This window comes from Ananas comosus, linkage group 4 (genome assembly GCF_001540865.1).
Source record: "Ananas comosus cultivar F153 linkage group 4, ASM154086v1, whole genome shotgun sequence".
Lineage (NCBI taxonomy): Eukaryota > Viridiplantae > Streptophyta > Magnoliopsida > Poales > Bromeliaceae > Ananas > Ananas comosus.
In genome coordinates, this window is record NC_033624.1 from 14,546,800 (window position 1) to 14,566,097 (window position 19,298).

General features: G+C 36.0%; 2 protein-coding genes across 2 annotated transcripts; both read left to right on the plus strand.

Annotated features, from left to right (window-relative positions):
• Positions 2,490–5,186, plus strand: LOC109708528 (ABC transporter G family member 5-like). The gene is made up of 2 exons (XM_020230316.1): positions 2,490–4,451; positions 4,547–5,186. Exons 1-2 carry the CDS (start codon positions 2,671–2,673, stop codon positions 4,923–4,925), a joined length of 2,160 nt encoding a protein of 719 aa, XP_020085905.1. The 5' UTR covers positions 2,490–2,670; the 3' UTR covers positions 4,926–5,186.
• LOC109709438 lies at positions 16,563–17,431 on the plus strand. Its single transcript, XM_020231684.1, has one exon. The coding sequence runs from the start codon at positions 16,799–16,801 to the stop codon at positions 17,351–17,353; it is 555 nt and encodes a 184-aa protein (XP_020087273.1). The 5' UTR covers positions 16,563–16,798; the 3' UTR covers positions 17,354–17,431.

A 19,298-nucleotide genomic window follows, 5' to 3' on the forward strand; every position in this document is an offset into this window, starting at 1 on the left:
TCATAACAATGATTTGTATCCGACAACTGAAGCTCACCATTAAGGAGATCTCTTGCCATTCCTCTTCTAATGAATAGTGTAGTATCATCATCAGAAACTACAGAAGACTGGAGCACCTGCCAAATGTCAAAAACATTTATTGCTTGTAATCTTTTCATCTTCCTTTACATTTATTGCTTTTTCCGAGGAATAGTTTCAGGATAATTTTTTTTCACATCAAACGCTTAGCGACAACTTTCTCTTATAAACATTATCCTTTTATTGCAACCGAAGTTATTGTGTAATATTATTTCTTTATTGCAACATACATATATCAACAACATTCGACTCATCAGCCGAACCGAAGTTATTATGTAAGATTGAACTTGGCTGATTTGATCCCTCATCAGCCGAATCGCTTGATTCAACTGTAGGCACATACTTCGAAGGTCATCATCCAATAGCCACTTCACTCCTTTGCACGTTTTTCGAAGGAGGACGTTGATCAAATCAACGGTCAAGAAATTCAGCTCGCAGCACCGGTATTATAGTTTTTGTGGCGTCAAATTGGAATTTTTGTATATACGATAAAGATAAGTCTTTGAGAGTCCACTTATCTTAAATTCATAACAATGATTTGTATCCGACAACTGAACTAATTAGTATTATATTTCACAATAGAGCTAAACATAATGAATGTCATAGTTAGCATTTGGTCAATAAACAACAGCTATTAAAGTTTTGAAGCGTCAAATTGAAATTGTTGTATATACTATAATGAGAAGATGTTGAGTCTGTTTATCATAATTTCATAACAATGATTTGTATCTAACAACTTAATTAAACAGTACATTGTATTACACCACATAGTCAAATATTTTCTAAATGAATATCGTAGTCAGCTTCAGTCAATAAATAACCACAACTAAAGTTTTGAAGCGCCAAATTTGAATTTTTGTGTATGCTATAAAGAGAAGTTGTTGAGAGTCTATTTATTCAATTTTCATAACAATGATTTGTATGCGACAACTTAATGAAACAATATTGTTTTTCATAACAGAGTTAAATATTATCATAAATGAATATTGTAGTCGGCATTCGGTCAATAAAAAATCATAGTCTTGAAATGTCGAATTGAAAATTTTGTATATGCTATAAAGAGAAGTTGCTGTGAGTCTATATGTCTATAATTTTCATAACAATGACTCGTATGGGACAACTTAATTAAACAGTATTGTATTTCATAACTGAGCCAAGTCCTCGGTCAATAAACAACCACTATTACAGCTTCTGCTGGTTGAAAATAAAAATAGAGTTCTAAAATCAAAAGATATTAGAAGCTTCAAATTCAAAACCTCTATATCCATTACTGACAAAAGTTGTATGTGTGTAGTCTATTGATTTAATTTTTCTAAGATTTTTTAAAACTTTTTTTTTAAATTTGGTTGCGTTGAATGTTTTCTGAGGTCACGTTGGCTCAATCCATATAGCTAAATTTATTTGCTAAAGGAATAAAGCTTTCTCAAAAAAAAAAAAAATCACAATACCACATCATATGCATTATTATTTTATTAAATAGTAATATGTCTTATGGCAAAGTTAAATATGTCCTAATAAACTGTTTATATTCCAATAAATCGGTTAAAAAAATTCAGCCCTTATCTCGACAGCAAATGGTCATTGCACGTTTTTTTTTTTTTTCTTTTTTTTGACTTAGGTCGTTGCACGTTTTAATTAAGTTTCCCAATAGATATCAGGATGGGTAGGCCGAATTTTAGCTATTAATCGAATATAAATAAAGCAAAACCCAAAAAATCAACAGATATATATAGCATATTATGATTTTACATTAATAAATAAACTAAGCAATATTTCTTATTAATACCAACAGATACGTATTAAGAACAACAATTACTACGTGACAAAATACGATACATAATACGACACAGTAATTAAGTACATACAACAGACAAAATCACGTATGATAACTAAACCATCCACGAGTACTTGTGGGTTTCTACGAAACCACACCTTCCTGCGAAACGACCACATTTTCTCACCCAACGAATTTTTTATTCCGCGTGGTCGAATCGCTGCTGCCCACGTGTCGAAACTCCTCCCCCGCTGTTTGAAAACAAGAATCGGCGTTCCTCGCCGACCAGCTACTACTAGCCGTTTCCTATAAATTCACCAGCACTAGCTACTACCGAGAAATACACTATCTCTCTCTCTCTCTCTCCCATCCATCCGTCCGTCCATCGTTTCGTGTTGGACTTTTTACTACTCCGGGAATCGGCGTAGTAGCGTGCACGCATCTCAGCGCACAGGTTGCCTCGCTTGCATCACCGTCCCGCCTTACTATATACATAGCTAATGTCGTCGTTTGCTAATGCGCTCCGGTACTTGAAAATGGACGGAAAGGAACCCAAAGTCGGCGCCGCACCTCCGCCCGCGGCGGTCTCCTCCGCTAAAGTCGGCGCCGACTCCGAAGNCATCTTTTCTCTCTCTCTCTCTCTCTCTCTCTCTCTCTCTCTCTCTTGCGTAGTCGCGTTCCCATCCATCCATCCGTCCATCGTTTCGTGTTGGACTTTTTACTACTCCGGGAATCGGCGTAGTAGCGTGCACGCATCTCGACGCACGGGTTGCCTCGCTTGCATCACCCGTCCCGCCTTACTATATACATAGTAGCTAATGTCGTCGTTTGTTAACACGCTCCGGTGCTTCAAAATGGAGGGGAAGGAACCCAAAGTCGGCGCCGCACCTCCGCCCGCGGGGGCCTCCTCCGCCAAAGTCGGCGCCGACTCCGACGCCCCCGCCGACCACCACCACGTCGTCGACCTCGTCGACGACGCCGCCAAGGCGCCGGGGAACGTCCCCTTCCTCCTCGAGTTCACGGACCTAACGTACGCCGTCAAGCCCCGCGGCAGGATCCCGTTTCTGCCACGCGGCGGCCGCGAGAAGACCCTGCTGGACTCGGTGTCGGGCGCGGCGCGCGAGGGCGAGATCCTGGCCGTGCTCGGCGCGAGCGGGTCGGGCAAGTCCACGCTGATCGACGCGCTCGCGAACCGGATCGCGAAGGAGAGCCTCCGCGGCTCCGTCACGCTCAACGGCGAGCAGATCGACGGCCGTTTGTTCAAGGTCATCTCCGCTTACGTCATGCAGGACGACCTGCTGTACCCCATGCTCACCGTCCGCGAGACGCTGACGTACGCCGCCGAGTTCCGGCTCCCCCGGTCCATGTCCCGGGCCAGGAAAGAAAGCCGGGTCCAGGCCCTGATCGACCAGCTCGGCCTGCGCCGCGCCGCGGACACTATAATCGGGGACGAGGGCCACCGCGGCGTCTCCGGAGGGGAGCGGCGCCGCGTGTCGATCGGCATCGACATCGTCCACGACCCGATGGTTTTGTTCCTGGACGAGCCCACGTCGGGGCTCGACTCGAGCAGCGCGCTCATGGTGGTGCAGGTGTTACAGAGAATCGCGCAGAGCGGGAGCATCGTGGCTATGTCGATCCACCAGCCCAGCTACCGCATCCTCGGCCTCCTCGACCGCATCATGTTCCTCTCGCGCGGCCGGGGCGTGTACTACGGCCCCGTCGACGGCCTCTACCCCTTCTTCTCCGAGTTCGGGAGCCCCGTCCCCGACAACGAGAACCCGGTCGAGTTCGCGCTCGACCTCATCCACGAGCTCGAGCGCTCGGCGGACCCCGCAGGTCGCAACGCCCTCATCGAATTCAACGAGTCGTGGCAGGAGCTCGAGAGGTCAAAGTCGACATCCCCCGCGACCTCCCCATTACAAATGCCTCTCAAAGATGCTATCAGAGCGAGCATATCGCGGGGGAAGCTGGTGTCCGGATCGGAGACGACGTCAGAATCCGATACATCGGCGTCCCCCGTCCAGACATACGCGAACCCGTTCTGGGTCGAGATGGCCGTGCTCACCCGACGCGGGTTCACGAACACGCGGCGGATGCCGGAGCTGCTGGCGATACGGGTCGGGACGGTGATGGTGACGGGGTTCATCCTCGCCACCATCTTCTGGCGGCTCGACGACTCGCCGAAGGGCGTGCAGGAGCGCCTCGGCTTCTTCGCCATGGGCATGTCGACCATGTTCTACACGTGCTCCGACGCCCTCCCCGTCTTCCTGCAGGAGCGCTACATCTATATGCGGGAGACCGCGCACAACGCCTACCGCCGGGTGTCCTACGTCGTCTCCAACGCCATCGTCGGATTCCCGCCCCTCATAATCCTATCCATCGCGTTCGCCCTCACCACCTTCTTCGCGATCGGGCTCTCCGGCGGCTTCCCCGCCTTCCTCTATTTCACGCTCATGATCCTGGCGTCCTTCTGGGCCGGGAGCGGCTTCGTCACCTTCCTCTCCGGCATCGTCAAGCAAGTGATTCTCGGATACACCATCGTCGTGGCCATCCTCGCCTACTTCCTCCTCTTCAGCGGTTACTTCATAAACCGTGACAGGTCTGCATGCAATTCCAACTGCACTTTATATATATATATATATATATATATAAGCGTAAAAAACGGTGTTTTAATATTTTATATTGAACAAACAGGATTCCGCACTACTGGATTTGGTTCCACTACCTCTCGCTTATAAAGTACGCCTACGAGGGGGTGCTGCAGAACGAGTTCGGGGGTAGCAGCGGGGCCGCGAAGTGCTTCGTGCGCGGGGTGCAGATGTTCGACGGGACGCCGGTCGGGGACATGCCGTACAGCGCGCAGTTGAAGGTGCTGTCGGTGATGAGCAAGACGCTCGGGAGGAACCTGACGGACGCGACGTGCATCACGAACGGCCCCGAAGTGCTGCGGCAGCAGGCGGTGACGGACCTCAGCAAGTGGGACTGCCTCTGGATCACGGTGGCCTGGGGATTCTTGTTCCGGATACTCTTCTACATTGCTTTGCAACTGGGGAGCAGGAACAAGAGGAAGTAGATCAACTAAATCATAGATTATACAATAACTTAGGTGTTGTTTTTTTTATTTTTTTATTTTTACAAGTTTAGGGATTTGCTTTGTTCGTTCTGTGACAATTTCGTTCGTACTTTTTTCTTATAAAAAGTATATATACATATATACGTTAGAAAGAAGGAAGAGGAACAATGAAAGCGCATTGTAATGTAATTTTTCTTATTAGTATTTTCTTTGTAATTAATTGTTGTGAAATAGAACAGCAGTTTATTATTAATTACTACGTCCTTCATTTTCGGTTCGCCGCGCGCGTTCATTAAGCTCGAGCTGAATGAAGCTCGGCTTGTTTAATAATTGAACTCTCTATTATTGTTAGATTACTGTAGCTCAAATTCACATAGTGCTTAACTGAGCACAGCATTTATTACATCAAAGTAAAATTAATTAAATACTTCTTTTTCACACCTAAGTGATTATTATTATTATTATTATTATATTATTATTATTATTTGTACATTAGAGATCATAGCAAAACATTATCACATACTTAATTTGTTAAACTTTTCTTTATTTTTTTTATCTTAATTGTCAAGATGAACTTATAAATTGAATCGAGGAAATTAATTAGGCTAGCTTAGCTCAAGCTCCTCCCACCCACAAAATGAACAAATTAATCAATTAAACTAGGATCAACCGTCTCTAGAACAAGTGATAAAGGGTTTGGTGATTGATACCCGAGGTCTCAAGTTTGAATCCTAATTGATTCGCATTTCCAACTAAATTTATTTTTAAATAAAATAAACGATATAAATAGCGTGCTACCTATCTCTCAAAAAATCAATCAAACTAGGAATTATACACGAGTACGGTTGCAAGCAACAAGATGAACCACCTAAAAGCTGTTTTCATATAAGTCAAGGTGATGATAAATGTAGTGTTGTGCGTGGTCCCGAATAATGCTGTATAAAATAATAATAATAATAATAATAATAATAATAATAATAATAATAATATGTACACAAAAATCAACGAGAATCCTATGAAAATCAACACTTCGACGAATTGGAATTCATCTAATTGCTTAGACATATAAACATATATACCATATTGGATAAAAAAAATTTATTAACAAAACAATTAGATTTATTATTTGACACTTCATTTATACTTAGGAGGAAATTATTTTACGTGTAGTGACCAAAACAAATGACTGAAAAAAATATATATATAGTTTGTTTCCATACGTAATATCATGCACGCTCCACATATAGCAATAAGTAAGCTATAATATATTTTTTATTATCCCATCGAATAACGGTAAAGATATTTCTATATGTTTTTACTCTAATTCAATTTTATCTATCAATATTAGATGAGTCTTAATAACAACTGATTCTAAATTCAATAAATATGAACGGTAGGAACTGAAATTTGATTATTTCAATACAACCTTTTTGGTCACATGGTTTTACTTAATTTCTTTCCTTTTTTTTCTTGGCTTGGTTGGCTTGGTCCTTGGGCGCATCGAGGGGCTATATATGTATGGTCATGCGAATTTGGTCACCCATGTTTATCATGCTATATACGAACATGTGGCCCCATAGAAAAAGACCATTTAAATGGGAAGTGGATGTCTCTTTTCCCATATATTTGGGCATAACTTTTGTGATGATCCATTCAACGCACTCCTACACATAATTTTTGTGTTTCTAACAAGAAACTACCTAACTTTGGAAGCATGTGGCCTCCTTTCTATTCCTTACATATATAACAATATAGTGTCCTGCTTGGTCCAAAGTACACCTCTCTACGCTGTTCATTCATTGCCCTGCTATGACCAACAAGCCATCGACCTAGCTAGTCCGTGAAGTGCATTGCTCGAATCTCAAAACAGCGTTGAACGGTAATTAAACATGTTTAATTTGATGATCTTATTTGTGGAATTAATGGTCCTTGTAAAACTATTTTGTGAAACTACATAACAAAGAACAAGTTAGGTTTTTTTACATGTATATATATAGAGAGAGAGAGAGAGAGATCTAGAGAGAGTATAGGGCTACTATGCTATTAGGAGTACAACAATTCTTGTGCTCCTAATTTTCTAATTATCCATCTATTTTGATAGATAGTTAGGGTCGATGAGAGAAAGAAAAGAAATTGGGCGTCTCAATTTATCTTTTTTTTTAATTTATTCTTAATTTCTCTTCTCTCTCTCACTCTAACCATTTATCAAAATTGATGAATGGCTAGAAAATTAGAAATACAAGGATTGTTGTGCTACTAATGATACAGTAGCCTACTATATATGTATACATAAATTTTTAGTAATTTCAAAGAGAAATGGTAGGTCTACAATATATCAAAAAAAATAGATTGTAAAGATTACAAGAATTTAACCAATCTTTTTGGAATTTTAATATTAAAAAAAAGAATGAAAATATAAGTGCTGTACGTAATTTTAGCCGGTGGATAGAGATGTTGTAAGATTACAACTAAAAAATGCTCAATTTCAAAATTGGGTATTCTTATCAAAATGTCCTTACCTTAACTGTAGGAATGTAGGAATCACCATGTAATAGCCGTTGAATCACCACCATGTAATAGCCGTTGAATAGTATAATCTAACGAGTAAAAATAATAAAAAGGTTAAATCTAACGATGGAAAACAAATAGCACTAAATTCTTGGTGCTATCGATAGTATCCCAACCGGACTCTATAGATATATATACATGTATATATATATAATGTAAAACATATGTAACTTAAAAAGGTTTATATATACTAATTTCAAGGAAAATTAAAAGATTGTAATAAAAATTTGAAAACAACTACATAGGAGAGAAATTAAGGATAAATAAAGGAAGATAAACATTGGACGCTAGCAACAAAAAAAAAAAAAGGACAAATGAAATTCTCTTTAATCTTTCCGACTTTTACTCATCATCCTACATTCAAGATCATCTAATCCTATCAGACAAAAAGGAATTGGAACAAATTACAAAAGGACGTAGTTTTTTATTTTTCAAAAGAACTATAAAAAATATATTATATCCGATTCATTGTAATACAATATAATACAATATACACTTACTCATTTGTCGTATGGAGATTTAAGCCTCACATATATGCTAGTTCTATATATATGTAAGTGTCACATCGTATAATTTTTCAGGTTTTCCAAGTAGGATGGAGTTGGTATTGGTCAAATACGTTAGTGGCTTATCTTTGCGCATGTTGTGGCTAAATTTGCTGCGTAGATGTCCAATTTTTCTATGATCATTTTTTGTCACCTTCCTATGTTTGGTCAGATATATTAGTCCAATAACGGAGCCAATTAATTAGACCAAGAAAATTCATTTTTTCTCTCTAACAGAGATATTTTACGTAAAATTTAGTCCAATAACAGAGCCCATTAATTAGACCAAGAAAAATCGTTTTTTCCCTCTAACAGAGATATTTAGACCAAGAAAAATCATTTTTTCCCTCTAACAGAGATATTTTTGCGTAAAATTAATTATTTATTAATGACACTATGCTATGTGAGTTTTTTTTTTAGAGATAGATAGCACGCTACCTGCTTTCGTTTATTTCATTTAGAAATAAACTTAACTGAAAATGTGAATCAATTAGGATTCGAAATTAGGTCTCGGGTACCAACCACCAAGCCTTTTGCCATGTGAGTTAAAAAAAAAAATATAAGATAATCAATAATAATTCTAAGCAAGAGAAACGAATCAAACAAGAATTAATATTGGTTCTGCAATTAATAGTAGATACTAATATTTCCAACAAAATTGGTCCTACTTTCCTCTTTGAGGTGATAAATTAGTGCATGTGGGTAATATTTTACGAAAAAAGAGAGGGTACGTGTGTCAATTTTAGCTTCTGTAGAAAGATGGGTTAAATTTTGACAAAATTAATGTGTTCAATCTTTCCATGCATTTTGATTTAGCAAGTCAGCTTATTGCATGACATTATCAGTTGAATATAAATATTAAAAATATAATTTTTTAATAGCTTAAGATTTTAAAAACATAATATTTCATATTATTTAATTAACATAATATCAAGATAAAAAGTTTTGATTTTAAGTCTCATCAGCAAGCTCATAGCATTATTTAATATGTTATAGGAGAAGTGTTAAATATATATATATAGCTTAAACTTTTCTTTCCATCTAGCACTCTTTCAATCCGATCGCTCTGTAGATATCGATAAGATATTGGTATTATTTGGGATAAATTGAATTATACCAGTTTGAGAATCCGCAACCTGCTCTGATACCGACTACTATTGATCTGATACTAAACGAATTGTATTTTTATCACAAATCCCTTTTCTCAGCAAAATCTAACACAATCACAAAAGAGAGAAAAATCAAACAGAAAAATATTTAAATAAGAACAAATTATAGCTGACTCCTATTCTGTATAGAATAGATAGCTACAACCTGATCGATTACTCTTTCTGAATCTCTTCCATCCTTCTCTCATTTTTAATAAACATAAAAGACTTTTCTAGTTGGACGCATCCATGTACTAAGTGCATGCAAGCATGGCCATCTCTCACTCTCTCTCTCTCTCTCCACCGTACTTCACGGAGGCTCATTCAAGTTTTATACATTGAGCTCTATATATAGAAATATTAATTTATTTTTAATAGATTTAAATATTTTTATCTCTAATAAATATTTAAATCTTAATCCGTCTTCTTCAATAAATTTAAATATTTATTCTAATTAATTAAAAATCTGGCGCATCTACGTGGAGTATGGGCTCACAATACGGTATATAATTCCGTAACGGCCACAAGTTGTACGGCCATGCAAAGCCACATTATATGACTCACGAACGTATGCAATAATACCACGTGTAACTCAACGGTCGACTAATGTGACCTTGAACGAAAAGGAGCATTAATTTTCCAACACGCTATTGACGTTTCAATGCTCGATTAGTTTCTGTGTTACATCTATCCACGTGTCCTCCTCAATAAGTTTGAAATCTGAATACTCTATTTTTTTGAGATTACTCTTAAGTTTCCAATAAAATTTTGACGAAATAAAGATGTAATTTGAAATCTTTTTACTTCTTTATAGCTAATCCTTCTCAATAAGCTTATTAGTTTCCGTAGGAAACTAGGTTCAATTTTGACAAAATAAAGGAGTTACTCTTCCACGCATTGCAATATAGTAAGTCGAATTATTGTATGACATTTAGAACCTTTTAAATATCGATATAATTCATAATTATGACATATATATATATATATACAATATGAGAAAAATTTTCGCCTATCAACTTTAATTTCTTTGTGGGTTTCACCTAATTAAGATCTTTAACACAGTATCAACACTAAATCCGCACTTTCGATTTAGCCCGCTCGGTGGATCGTCAATTAGAATTAACTAATTGTGATTAATTGGATCAAATATCAGTTTTTTTTTAAAAAAATTATTGTTAGATCGTCCATTCATCTTTATTTTCTCTCTTCTTTTCCTGTACTTTCTTTTTTCAACTAATCTTTGAGACCGTTAGTTGCTTTTTTTTTGACACTCATAATGAGATCAATCACTATCTCTAGATTAGAACTACTTGACTACATGCACAACTCAATAGTCTCAATTTTGTTCGCAACTCGATCAAAAAGTCTATGGCTTCTCCAAAATTCCTTCTATTAGTTAGAATTAACGAATGATTAATTAGTAAGCTAGCCAACGCAAAGCCGCGCAATAATTAGGCCATATAGTCATCTTTCATATGTTTGAAATGTATTGCTTGGATTATAAATAGTCCACAGTTATATATAGAGAATTAATATTATCAAAAAAAAGTTTTAAATTTGGCAGAACAAATATATACATTATATTTCGCTATGATTTGAACTATGTTCCTCTGGCAATAGCAAAAATTATTATGACAATATTAATTCCTTTGTATATAAATTGATAATAGGCACGTAATCTTCTTTCTTTTTTCTTTTCTTTTTTTTTTTTGGTATAGGAGGCATAATCAATTTGAGTTAATATTGTCCAATTCAACATGTGGAAATTAAAGAAAAATTTAAACATTTCCACGAAGAATATGAAAGGATCGAGAAGCCATATACTTCCAACAATTCTGGTTGAAATTAAAGAATATTCTAGTTATATATATACATCTGGTGAGAAGATTCTCCATGCATGCATGTCCATATATATGTAGCATGTAAAGGAATATTGTACCAGAGAGTTCCTGATAATTAGGTGGTTTTGATATTATTGCTAAAAATGCAAGAAAATAATTAAAAACCCATTTTTCATGCATTGCGCAATCAACATTTAAAGAAAAGTTTAAACATTTCCACGAAGAATATGAAAGGATCGAGAAGCTATATATTTCCAACAATTCTGGTTGAAATTAAAGAATCTAGTTATATATATACATTTGGTGAGAATATTCTCCATGTATATATGTCCGTATATATGTAGCATGTAAAGGAATATTGTACCAGAGAGTTCCTGATAATTAGGTGGTTTTGATATTATTGCTAAAACATGCAAGAAAATAATTAAAAACCCATTTTTCATGCATTGCGCATGTTCTGTTGAAAATTGTAGATCAGTAATATTCTTAGCCATGTTTGTCTCCTAGGAGATGAATTTCTAATACTTATGATTTTTTTAATAAATTATATAATTTAAATTATTATAAATTATATTCGACTGCTTATATTTCCTATTTAAGAACATACATAATTATGGATCAAAATATATATACTTAGGCTTCGTTTGGGATTACGGAGAGATTGCGTTACGTGCGGTGAGAAAATACGTACGATGGAAAAATACCCAATTTGTTTCCTACGTAATATTGTGTTCCACATATTGCAATGAGTCAGTTATAATATATTTTCTGCGGTTCCATCAGAGAACGCAGAAGCATATCTCTATATGCTTTTTTTCTAACTCCTTTTTATCTAATAGCGTCAAATAGCCCTCAATACCAAACTAAGCCTTAATATATTGTAATTCTCCATTTCACACGAGTGAAATTAAACTATTGAGAGACGAAATTAAGAAATATTGCTCGTAGACTAAATTAAGAAATATATAAACTTCATATGCTCTACCTAGGTTTGTGGAATATTCACTTATTATCCTTTAATTTTAACTTTGTCACCGATTTAACGAATAAATTAATAAAATGGATAATAAAAAGAGAAAAATAAAACCATAGGGTACTAACTTGATACACTTTAAATCACAATGTACTAAAGTGAGAAAGTGCGAAACCACAGGGGTTAACTTGATACACTTTAAACCACAAGGTTCTAAAGTGAGAAAGTGTGAAACCAAAAGAGGAGTATTTGAAGTTTACCCTAAGTATATCGCATAGTAGTTATTATCCAGATAACATTCGACAAGTTTACAAGTTCGAATCTTCGTGTGTGCATTCTAGCTACCAAAGAAGAATGTGACCTGGTTTCTACAGAAAGCTTCAATAAGTGTATATATATATATATAAGTTGGCTCAGGTTTCACAAAAGTGTTAAGCCACCTAACTTACATGGTTCCACGATTTGAGGCGCTCACGGAGCGCAATAGTCACTGCGTAGTAGCCGATTTTTTATCCGCCCCGATCGATCGTGCATATTTATAGGTAAACGTCTCACGTAAAGCGCTATCTACTTGAGCATAGATAAAGGTGATCATCTCAGTTGCTGCTAAACGGCTTTCAAACATGCTGCTATTAGAATCATGATGAATTCAGTTTTTTTCTTTAGTTCGTGTGAGATAGAACTAGCGATTTTCAAACATGCTGCTATTAGAATCATGATGAATTCAGTTTTTTTTTTCTTTTTTCTTTTTTTTGATGTTTTCTATGTAGGTACAATAATATTTCTGATATATGCATTTTGAAAGAGCAAAATATCATACAGTCAAAAAAAAAAAAGAAAAAAAGAAGAATGAACAAAATAACCAATCTCAACAAAGTTGGCTAGATATGCCTGCAACTCATGGTTGTCCTGTTGAGTATGAACAAGACCAAATCTATTTGATCTCTTAAATGAATTCATGTGATTAATGCGTCGAACTCATACGAAACTTTGTGCTTTTGTAATTTTATGATTTTTTTTTTTTCTGTGATTAGCTCTTTAATTGGTTTTGTACATTCTCATATATGCTTGTGATGGTTGCTTGCATGTGGAAATCGCAACAAATTGTTGGAAATGATTGCTTGGAATTAATATTTAAGTTCCCTGCCACTGCATTCTTAATGTAAGCGTGAATATTCATGCGATCGATTCATTTAATTGTTTGAATATGGTTCCGATTTTTTACTTGCATGCATGCGAGTCTCTTTTGACTTGTTTAATTGAAGAGACCTACAGATGTGAGAAGCTCTATTTTATAAATTGGGATGAGTTTAATCCAGCTTTTGAATGTCTATTAGGAAATGTTAATAGACATTCAAAAGCTTACGTTTGTAAACAACCGTTATACTTTAAAATTAAGCTTACGTTTGTAAAGAATGGTATTTAAATATTTTTATATTTAATACTCTCATTTATGTCTGGGCTCAAGACTTTTCATTTGGCCCATGACGAGAAATTGGATTAAATGAGAGGGAATTAATAATATTAAAAACCTGACATGACTCTAACTCAGGACCTCATATTCTTATATACCATATTAAATAATACGAAACAACCGTTATACTCTAAAATTTTAAGCATGTAGAGAATAATATTTAAATATTTTTATATTTAACGGGAAATGTAAATCTATGAGATGTTTTCTTGATCTGCAACTGTGGACAAACATAAATATTTATATCCGGACTAGATGTGCCGGCTACTGAAGGAATGTGTACCATGCTTTCATTCTCCTTTTACAGGTATTCTCCTATCTGTGAATTGAATTGATGCCATAGCAATTGCAGCATGAGCATTTTTCACAGCATACGATGCATTTATAGCTGTTTCTATCTAAGAGGTTTGTATTTTTGCAGTGTGTTGGCTATTCTTTTTTTAAAAAAAATGTATTATTTTCTTTTTGAGAAAAATGTAGCATACTGTCATGTGGTAGGAGACTAGGTTAAACAGAGTCATGTTTGAAATAGTGAGAGATCAGCCTTGTGGCGGGATGCTCGACTGAGTCGAGTCACGTTCGAAATGGTGGAAGGTCAGGTTGGGTCGAGTTATGTTTGCAGTGGCGTGAGGCTAGTTGGGCTGAATCATAATTGAGATTCGTGGATGTTGTATTATTTGTACGCTTTAAGTGAATTAATTGTGTATTTCTAAAAGCTCGAATTTTTTAGATTATTGATTAATGCCAACAATCCAACAACAATACTAGAAGCGATAATTCGCGTGTTTACCAAAGTTACAAAATTTAGAACTCTGCATATAAAAAAAAAAGCAAAAATATTGAGATTTTGAAGATCTCGATGCAAAAGTTTCTATTTAGGAGCTTCTATTTTTACTGCAAAAAGAAAAAAAAAGTGTAGAATAGAGCTCCTACTCGCGCTTATCGCTACTAAAAAGTCGTTTTATCGACCGGTACTATATTTTTAGTAAGGCCAAACGAGCTTGAATCGGTAGATAACAACTTATAACAAATAGAAGCCTATTTGCTCGATCACTAAAAGATTTTACATATCAAAGTATTATTTGAGCAGAGCTGCTCGAAATGGCATTAACTGCTTTCTTATTAATAATCTCTCCAATAACTTCCACCTACAACAAAAATACAAATTTTTACTTTATTTCACTATTTTTGACTGGGCAAAAGATTCACACCTTTTAGCCGCCAAATATTCAGCTACTGCTTTTGGGATAGAAAGGCTAGTTCAAAACTTAGTCAAATATCTCCCCCTCTCTCTCTCTCCAAATGGAGAAGACTAATCTCTCGTTGCTGTTATCAAGTTGCTATTGATAGTAATTGCTGAAGAAATAAAAGCATCAAATCGAACAGTGGAGATTACATGAACTGTGCACTGAAAAAGAAGCTCTTTGACTTGTTATACAGTTTACTGGTCCAGAGTAGATGGAGAGCACTAATGTATGATGGCAACAACCGCTCTTAGTGGCGACACCAATGATAATTCACGTGTTTGCCTCTCTTTTGTTTTGTTTTTTTAAAAAAAAAAAAAATTCCTTTTTTGAGTACTATATACCTCTAATATAAGTATAAATTATATATACACCCGTAATTTTCTATTGTCGAGATTTACTTACTTGTCTTCTTAATATTTTTAATACTAAAAATATCTAAAAAAATTTAGATTCAAAAATTATGGGGATATATGATGTACACTTTATAACATGAGTAAAATTAAGTAGCATTTTTCCTTTTTAATGCCGATGTGTTTATCTGGCTTTAGTTGTTTAACATCAAAGTCCCTTTTTTTTTGGCTTTAGATAAGTATCTGCTACCTTAAGTATTTAATAACCTGGCTTTCAATTTCGAAAGATTTTTTTTAAAAAAAAATTTAGTCAGAATTAAGGCATATCGGATATAAAATACTAAACTGTTAGAGAAAATTGACTATTTCACATGATATCATATTAAAAAAAATTATGAGTTCGAATTCCATCAGAATTTAATTTCATTTTTGTGATACTCTATTAGCGAGAATTAATACTCGAGATATTTCTATTTTCAAATGCTAGATAATATTTATAAGTTTGATTAATCTATAGTAAGTGGGAATCTAGCTAGATTTTTGTAAATTTGATGAGACATTGAGGCCACAGTGACGGTGCCAACCTCAGCAGATGTACTCATGAATGCAGTACCCTTCACATTTACTTCCTCAACAAGTTCGATCATAAGAAGGGCCCCCACTACATTTAAATCTTAGCCATACTCTTTCACAGATGTTTCCCACAAGTTTTGACTATTTCTGAACTTGTTTACGGCGTCAAACTACTAATAGTACGTCTAGTGATAAAGTATCTGAGAGGGATCGGGACACAGCAGTCGAGCTTTCGTATTACCGTATATGCTTAAATTTAGAGCTAAATCGAGCTGAGAGATCACATGAGTTTAGTATATGCTACATCTACTGTAGCTTATGAACTCATTTACTAATTTAGCAAATATAAGAGCAATAATTATATCAATCCTTTAGTTATTATTTATGTTTGAGTATTTTTACATACAATTTTCTAATAATAACGGTGTCAAGCTTCTCTAAATAGCAAGTTCAAAGTTAATAAACATGCCTTATATATATATCCCCGCAACATTGCACATGTTCATTTCAAATTAACAAACATATATACCCTACATATATGTGACTAATATTATATGTACATAAATAATCAAATATGTATGATAGAAAATAATTCGGAATCAATCTTAACATTTTTGCTCTCGTGGAGTCAAAATCAAACTTGTAACCTCCTGAAATAGAACGATCGATCCTGGATTAATTAGTCTAAACAAGTCTTAATTAATAGTTATGTATCCACACCCAACAAAATTAAATGATAGGACCAAAGTTTGGTTGGCGAGTTACAAATTTAATTATCATCATTAAATCAAACAACAAGTAGCTAGGAAAAACACCCACTTGGCCTTTCCAACCCACAAAAGTACAAAACTAAATAAGTATATATGGAAATTACACAGGTAGAGAAATGATTTTTACAACACTGCACTACAAACCCCAACACAATCGCCATCATTCTAATATTGCTAATGATGCCACATCATTCCTCACATTAATCCCCACACTCCCCTAACTACACTTTACAAAAGGAGACATGATATATAGAGTACTCCACCTCCTCATTCCTCTTCCCTTGTAGCCAAAGTCTCCTTCAATTATAACCATCTCACACATATATAGTACATGCATGCACCACATAGTTCTCTCTACTAGTAGTTCTAGTTAAGCTACAAACAATGAGCTCGGCGTGTAAATCCGCAGAGGCGCGGCCGCCCGTGCGCGCGACGTACGTCAACCTCTACAAGTGGCCTGAGTCCGACGCCGAGTTCGTGAAATCGATCGCGGGGAAACGAAGCAGCAGCGGTAGCGGTTACGGGAATAACTATCATGTCAACAATTACGTCGATTGTAGGAGGAGAAAATTTGGACCGAGCACGAACGTTGTTGTGGATAGCTACTCTTGTAGACAAATGTATCTGAGGAGCTACAAATTCTCTAAGAAGGAGTCCGTACCGGAGAAAACTATGCGGTGCATCGCACAGGTGAAAGAGAAGGCCATGGTTTTGCCGTTTCTCTCGCCCAGGAACGAGAAAGGTGGTGCGGCTGTTAGGGACGAAAGTGCAAATAGTAAAAGAAAGAGGAGCGAGATGAAAAAGAAGATAAGCAAGAAAGGGTGTTCCGCGAATTTGAGGAAGTTGGGAGTGGCGTCGTGCAAAGTTGCTCGTTCGATCCTGTTTCGACTCCTCACGTGCGCGGCGAGCGTCGACGTGGCAGATCCGACCCGGGTTTAGTTAGTGAGGATTTTATCAACTTATTATTATTAGTTATTTTTGCTTTTTTTTTTCTTTTTTTCTTTTGCTAAGTGTGTGTGTGTGTGTGTGTGTGTGTGTGTGTGTGTGTATATATACATATTTAAGAAATAAAGTTTTTGATTGGAGTTTGAAACAAAAAAAAAAAAAAAAACCTGATTGACCCCTTAACTATTTTAGTTGTTAATAGAACGAATCACACTTTTACCACTAAACAATATATATATGTATATGTATGTATATATATATATGTATATATATATATATATATATAGTCCGTCTCCCGTACTTTTGAAAGTACAGGAGGTCCCGTACTTGTAAGTTGTTTTCGATGATAGGACGTTCAATTTGACGATCGGCTCCGTTAGGTATGATCTACCCTATTGGAACTATCTAGAAACCAAATTTTAGATTTTTTTGACATCATTTACTAAGCGATCAAAAGGTCTAAAAAATGACTATTTTAACGGTCGATGTGGTACATTTTTAAGTTCAACGGTGTAGAAGTATCCAAATTACATGAAAATTTAATAGAAAATTCTACTTAACATCAGTAGCAAGATCAATACTTCCGATTTAAAATTTGAATCCTTTATCACTGTTTTTTATGAGATTTTTATTTTCAGCCGTTCATTTTGAGGCTACTCGTTTACTAGATAAACGAAATCAAAAAATTATGAAAATTGGTTTCTAGATAGTTCCAATAGCGTAGATCAAGTTTAACAGAACCGATCGCCGAATCGGATGTCCGATCATCGAAAACAACTTACAAGTACGGGACCACCCGTACTTTCAAATGCATAGGAGCCTAGCTCTCTCTCTCTCTCTCTCTCTCTCTCTCTCTCTCTCTATATATATATATATATATATATTTTAAATATGTATTTTTATTTTTGTAACTGGTGTTGTTGATTTCCCTTGTGTTTGTTCCCGGGATATCCGCTTCGTTTATTTCATTTAAAAATAAACATTGCTAAAAATGTGAATTAAGTAAGATTCAAACTTGGGTCGCTGGTACCAACCACCAAGCCGTATTCCCAGTAGCTTTGTTGTATGAGTTATTAATGTAATAAAGCAAATCATCGTAAATACGTACGTACCACTCAATAATTCTGTACTTGGGTTGATGTAATACGTGAAATATTTATTCCATCCGTTTAGTTTATTGTCAGCTGCATCAGTAAAATAATAATAATAATAATAAAAAGTGGATTAGGAAGTAAGTTTATTTACATTTGTGGATTGTTTACAGTTTCTTTATTTAATCATCAAATAAACCAATATTTAATTACTTTTCTGTTTTTTTTTCTGGGATTGGTTGTCTAAATTTATGCTTTATATATATTATTGATTTTACCATAAACCGCAACAAAGAATCACTTTTTAAATTGTGCACCATGTTAAGGTATAGGCTCAAAGCACGAATCATATTAGGCTAAACCCGAGAGACGTGATGATAATTGTGGCTGGGCCGATCTGAACTGAATTAAGTTGAGCTCATGGGCCTTGAGAGAACGTTAAGCCCGTTATTTATTATTTCAGAGTCTTTTTTTCCCTCGTATCTAAGGGAGCAAATGGATCTGGATAGGTGGAGCTCTCATCCCGTATAAGGTGGTAATAGGGATGTCAATGTGTACGGATATTCAAAATTTTATCTGAACCTGAATCCCAATGGTGCAAATTTATGCGACGCTAAACAGATATGGTTTTGAATATGGATATCAAAAACAAAACCCGATGGGCATGAATTTTGATTGTACCTAACCCCACCGAACTTGAATCCTACCCAAATCCGAATTTATTTTACATTATATATATTATATGTATATAAAATTTGATGTTACATTTGAATTTGTATTTTAAAAATCTAGTTTTAGTGTAATATGTTTTAAAATATTCAAAAGAGAAATAATTGTTTCGGGTTCGG

Coding starts and splice junctions, on each gene's coding strand:
- LOC109709438 (XM_020231684.1), top strand. CDS start 16,799: ATGAGCTCGGCGTGTAAATCCGCAGAGGCGCGGCCGCCCGTGCGCGCG.
- LOC109708528 (XM_020230316.1), top strand. CDS start 2,671: ATGTCGTCGTTTGTTAACACGCTCCGGTGCTTCAAAATGGAGGGGAAG. Junction 4,452..4,546: donor TACTTCATAAACCGTGACAG/GTCTGCATGCAA, acceptor TTGAACAAACAG/GATTCCGCACTACTGGATTT.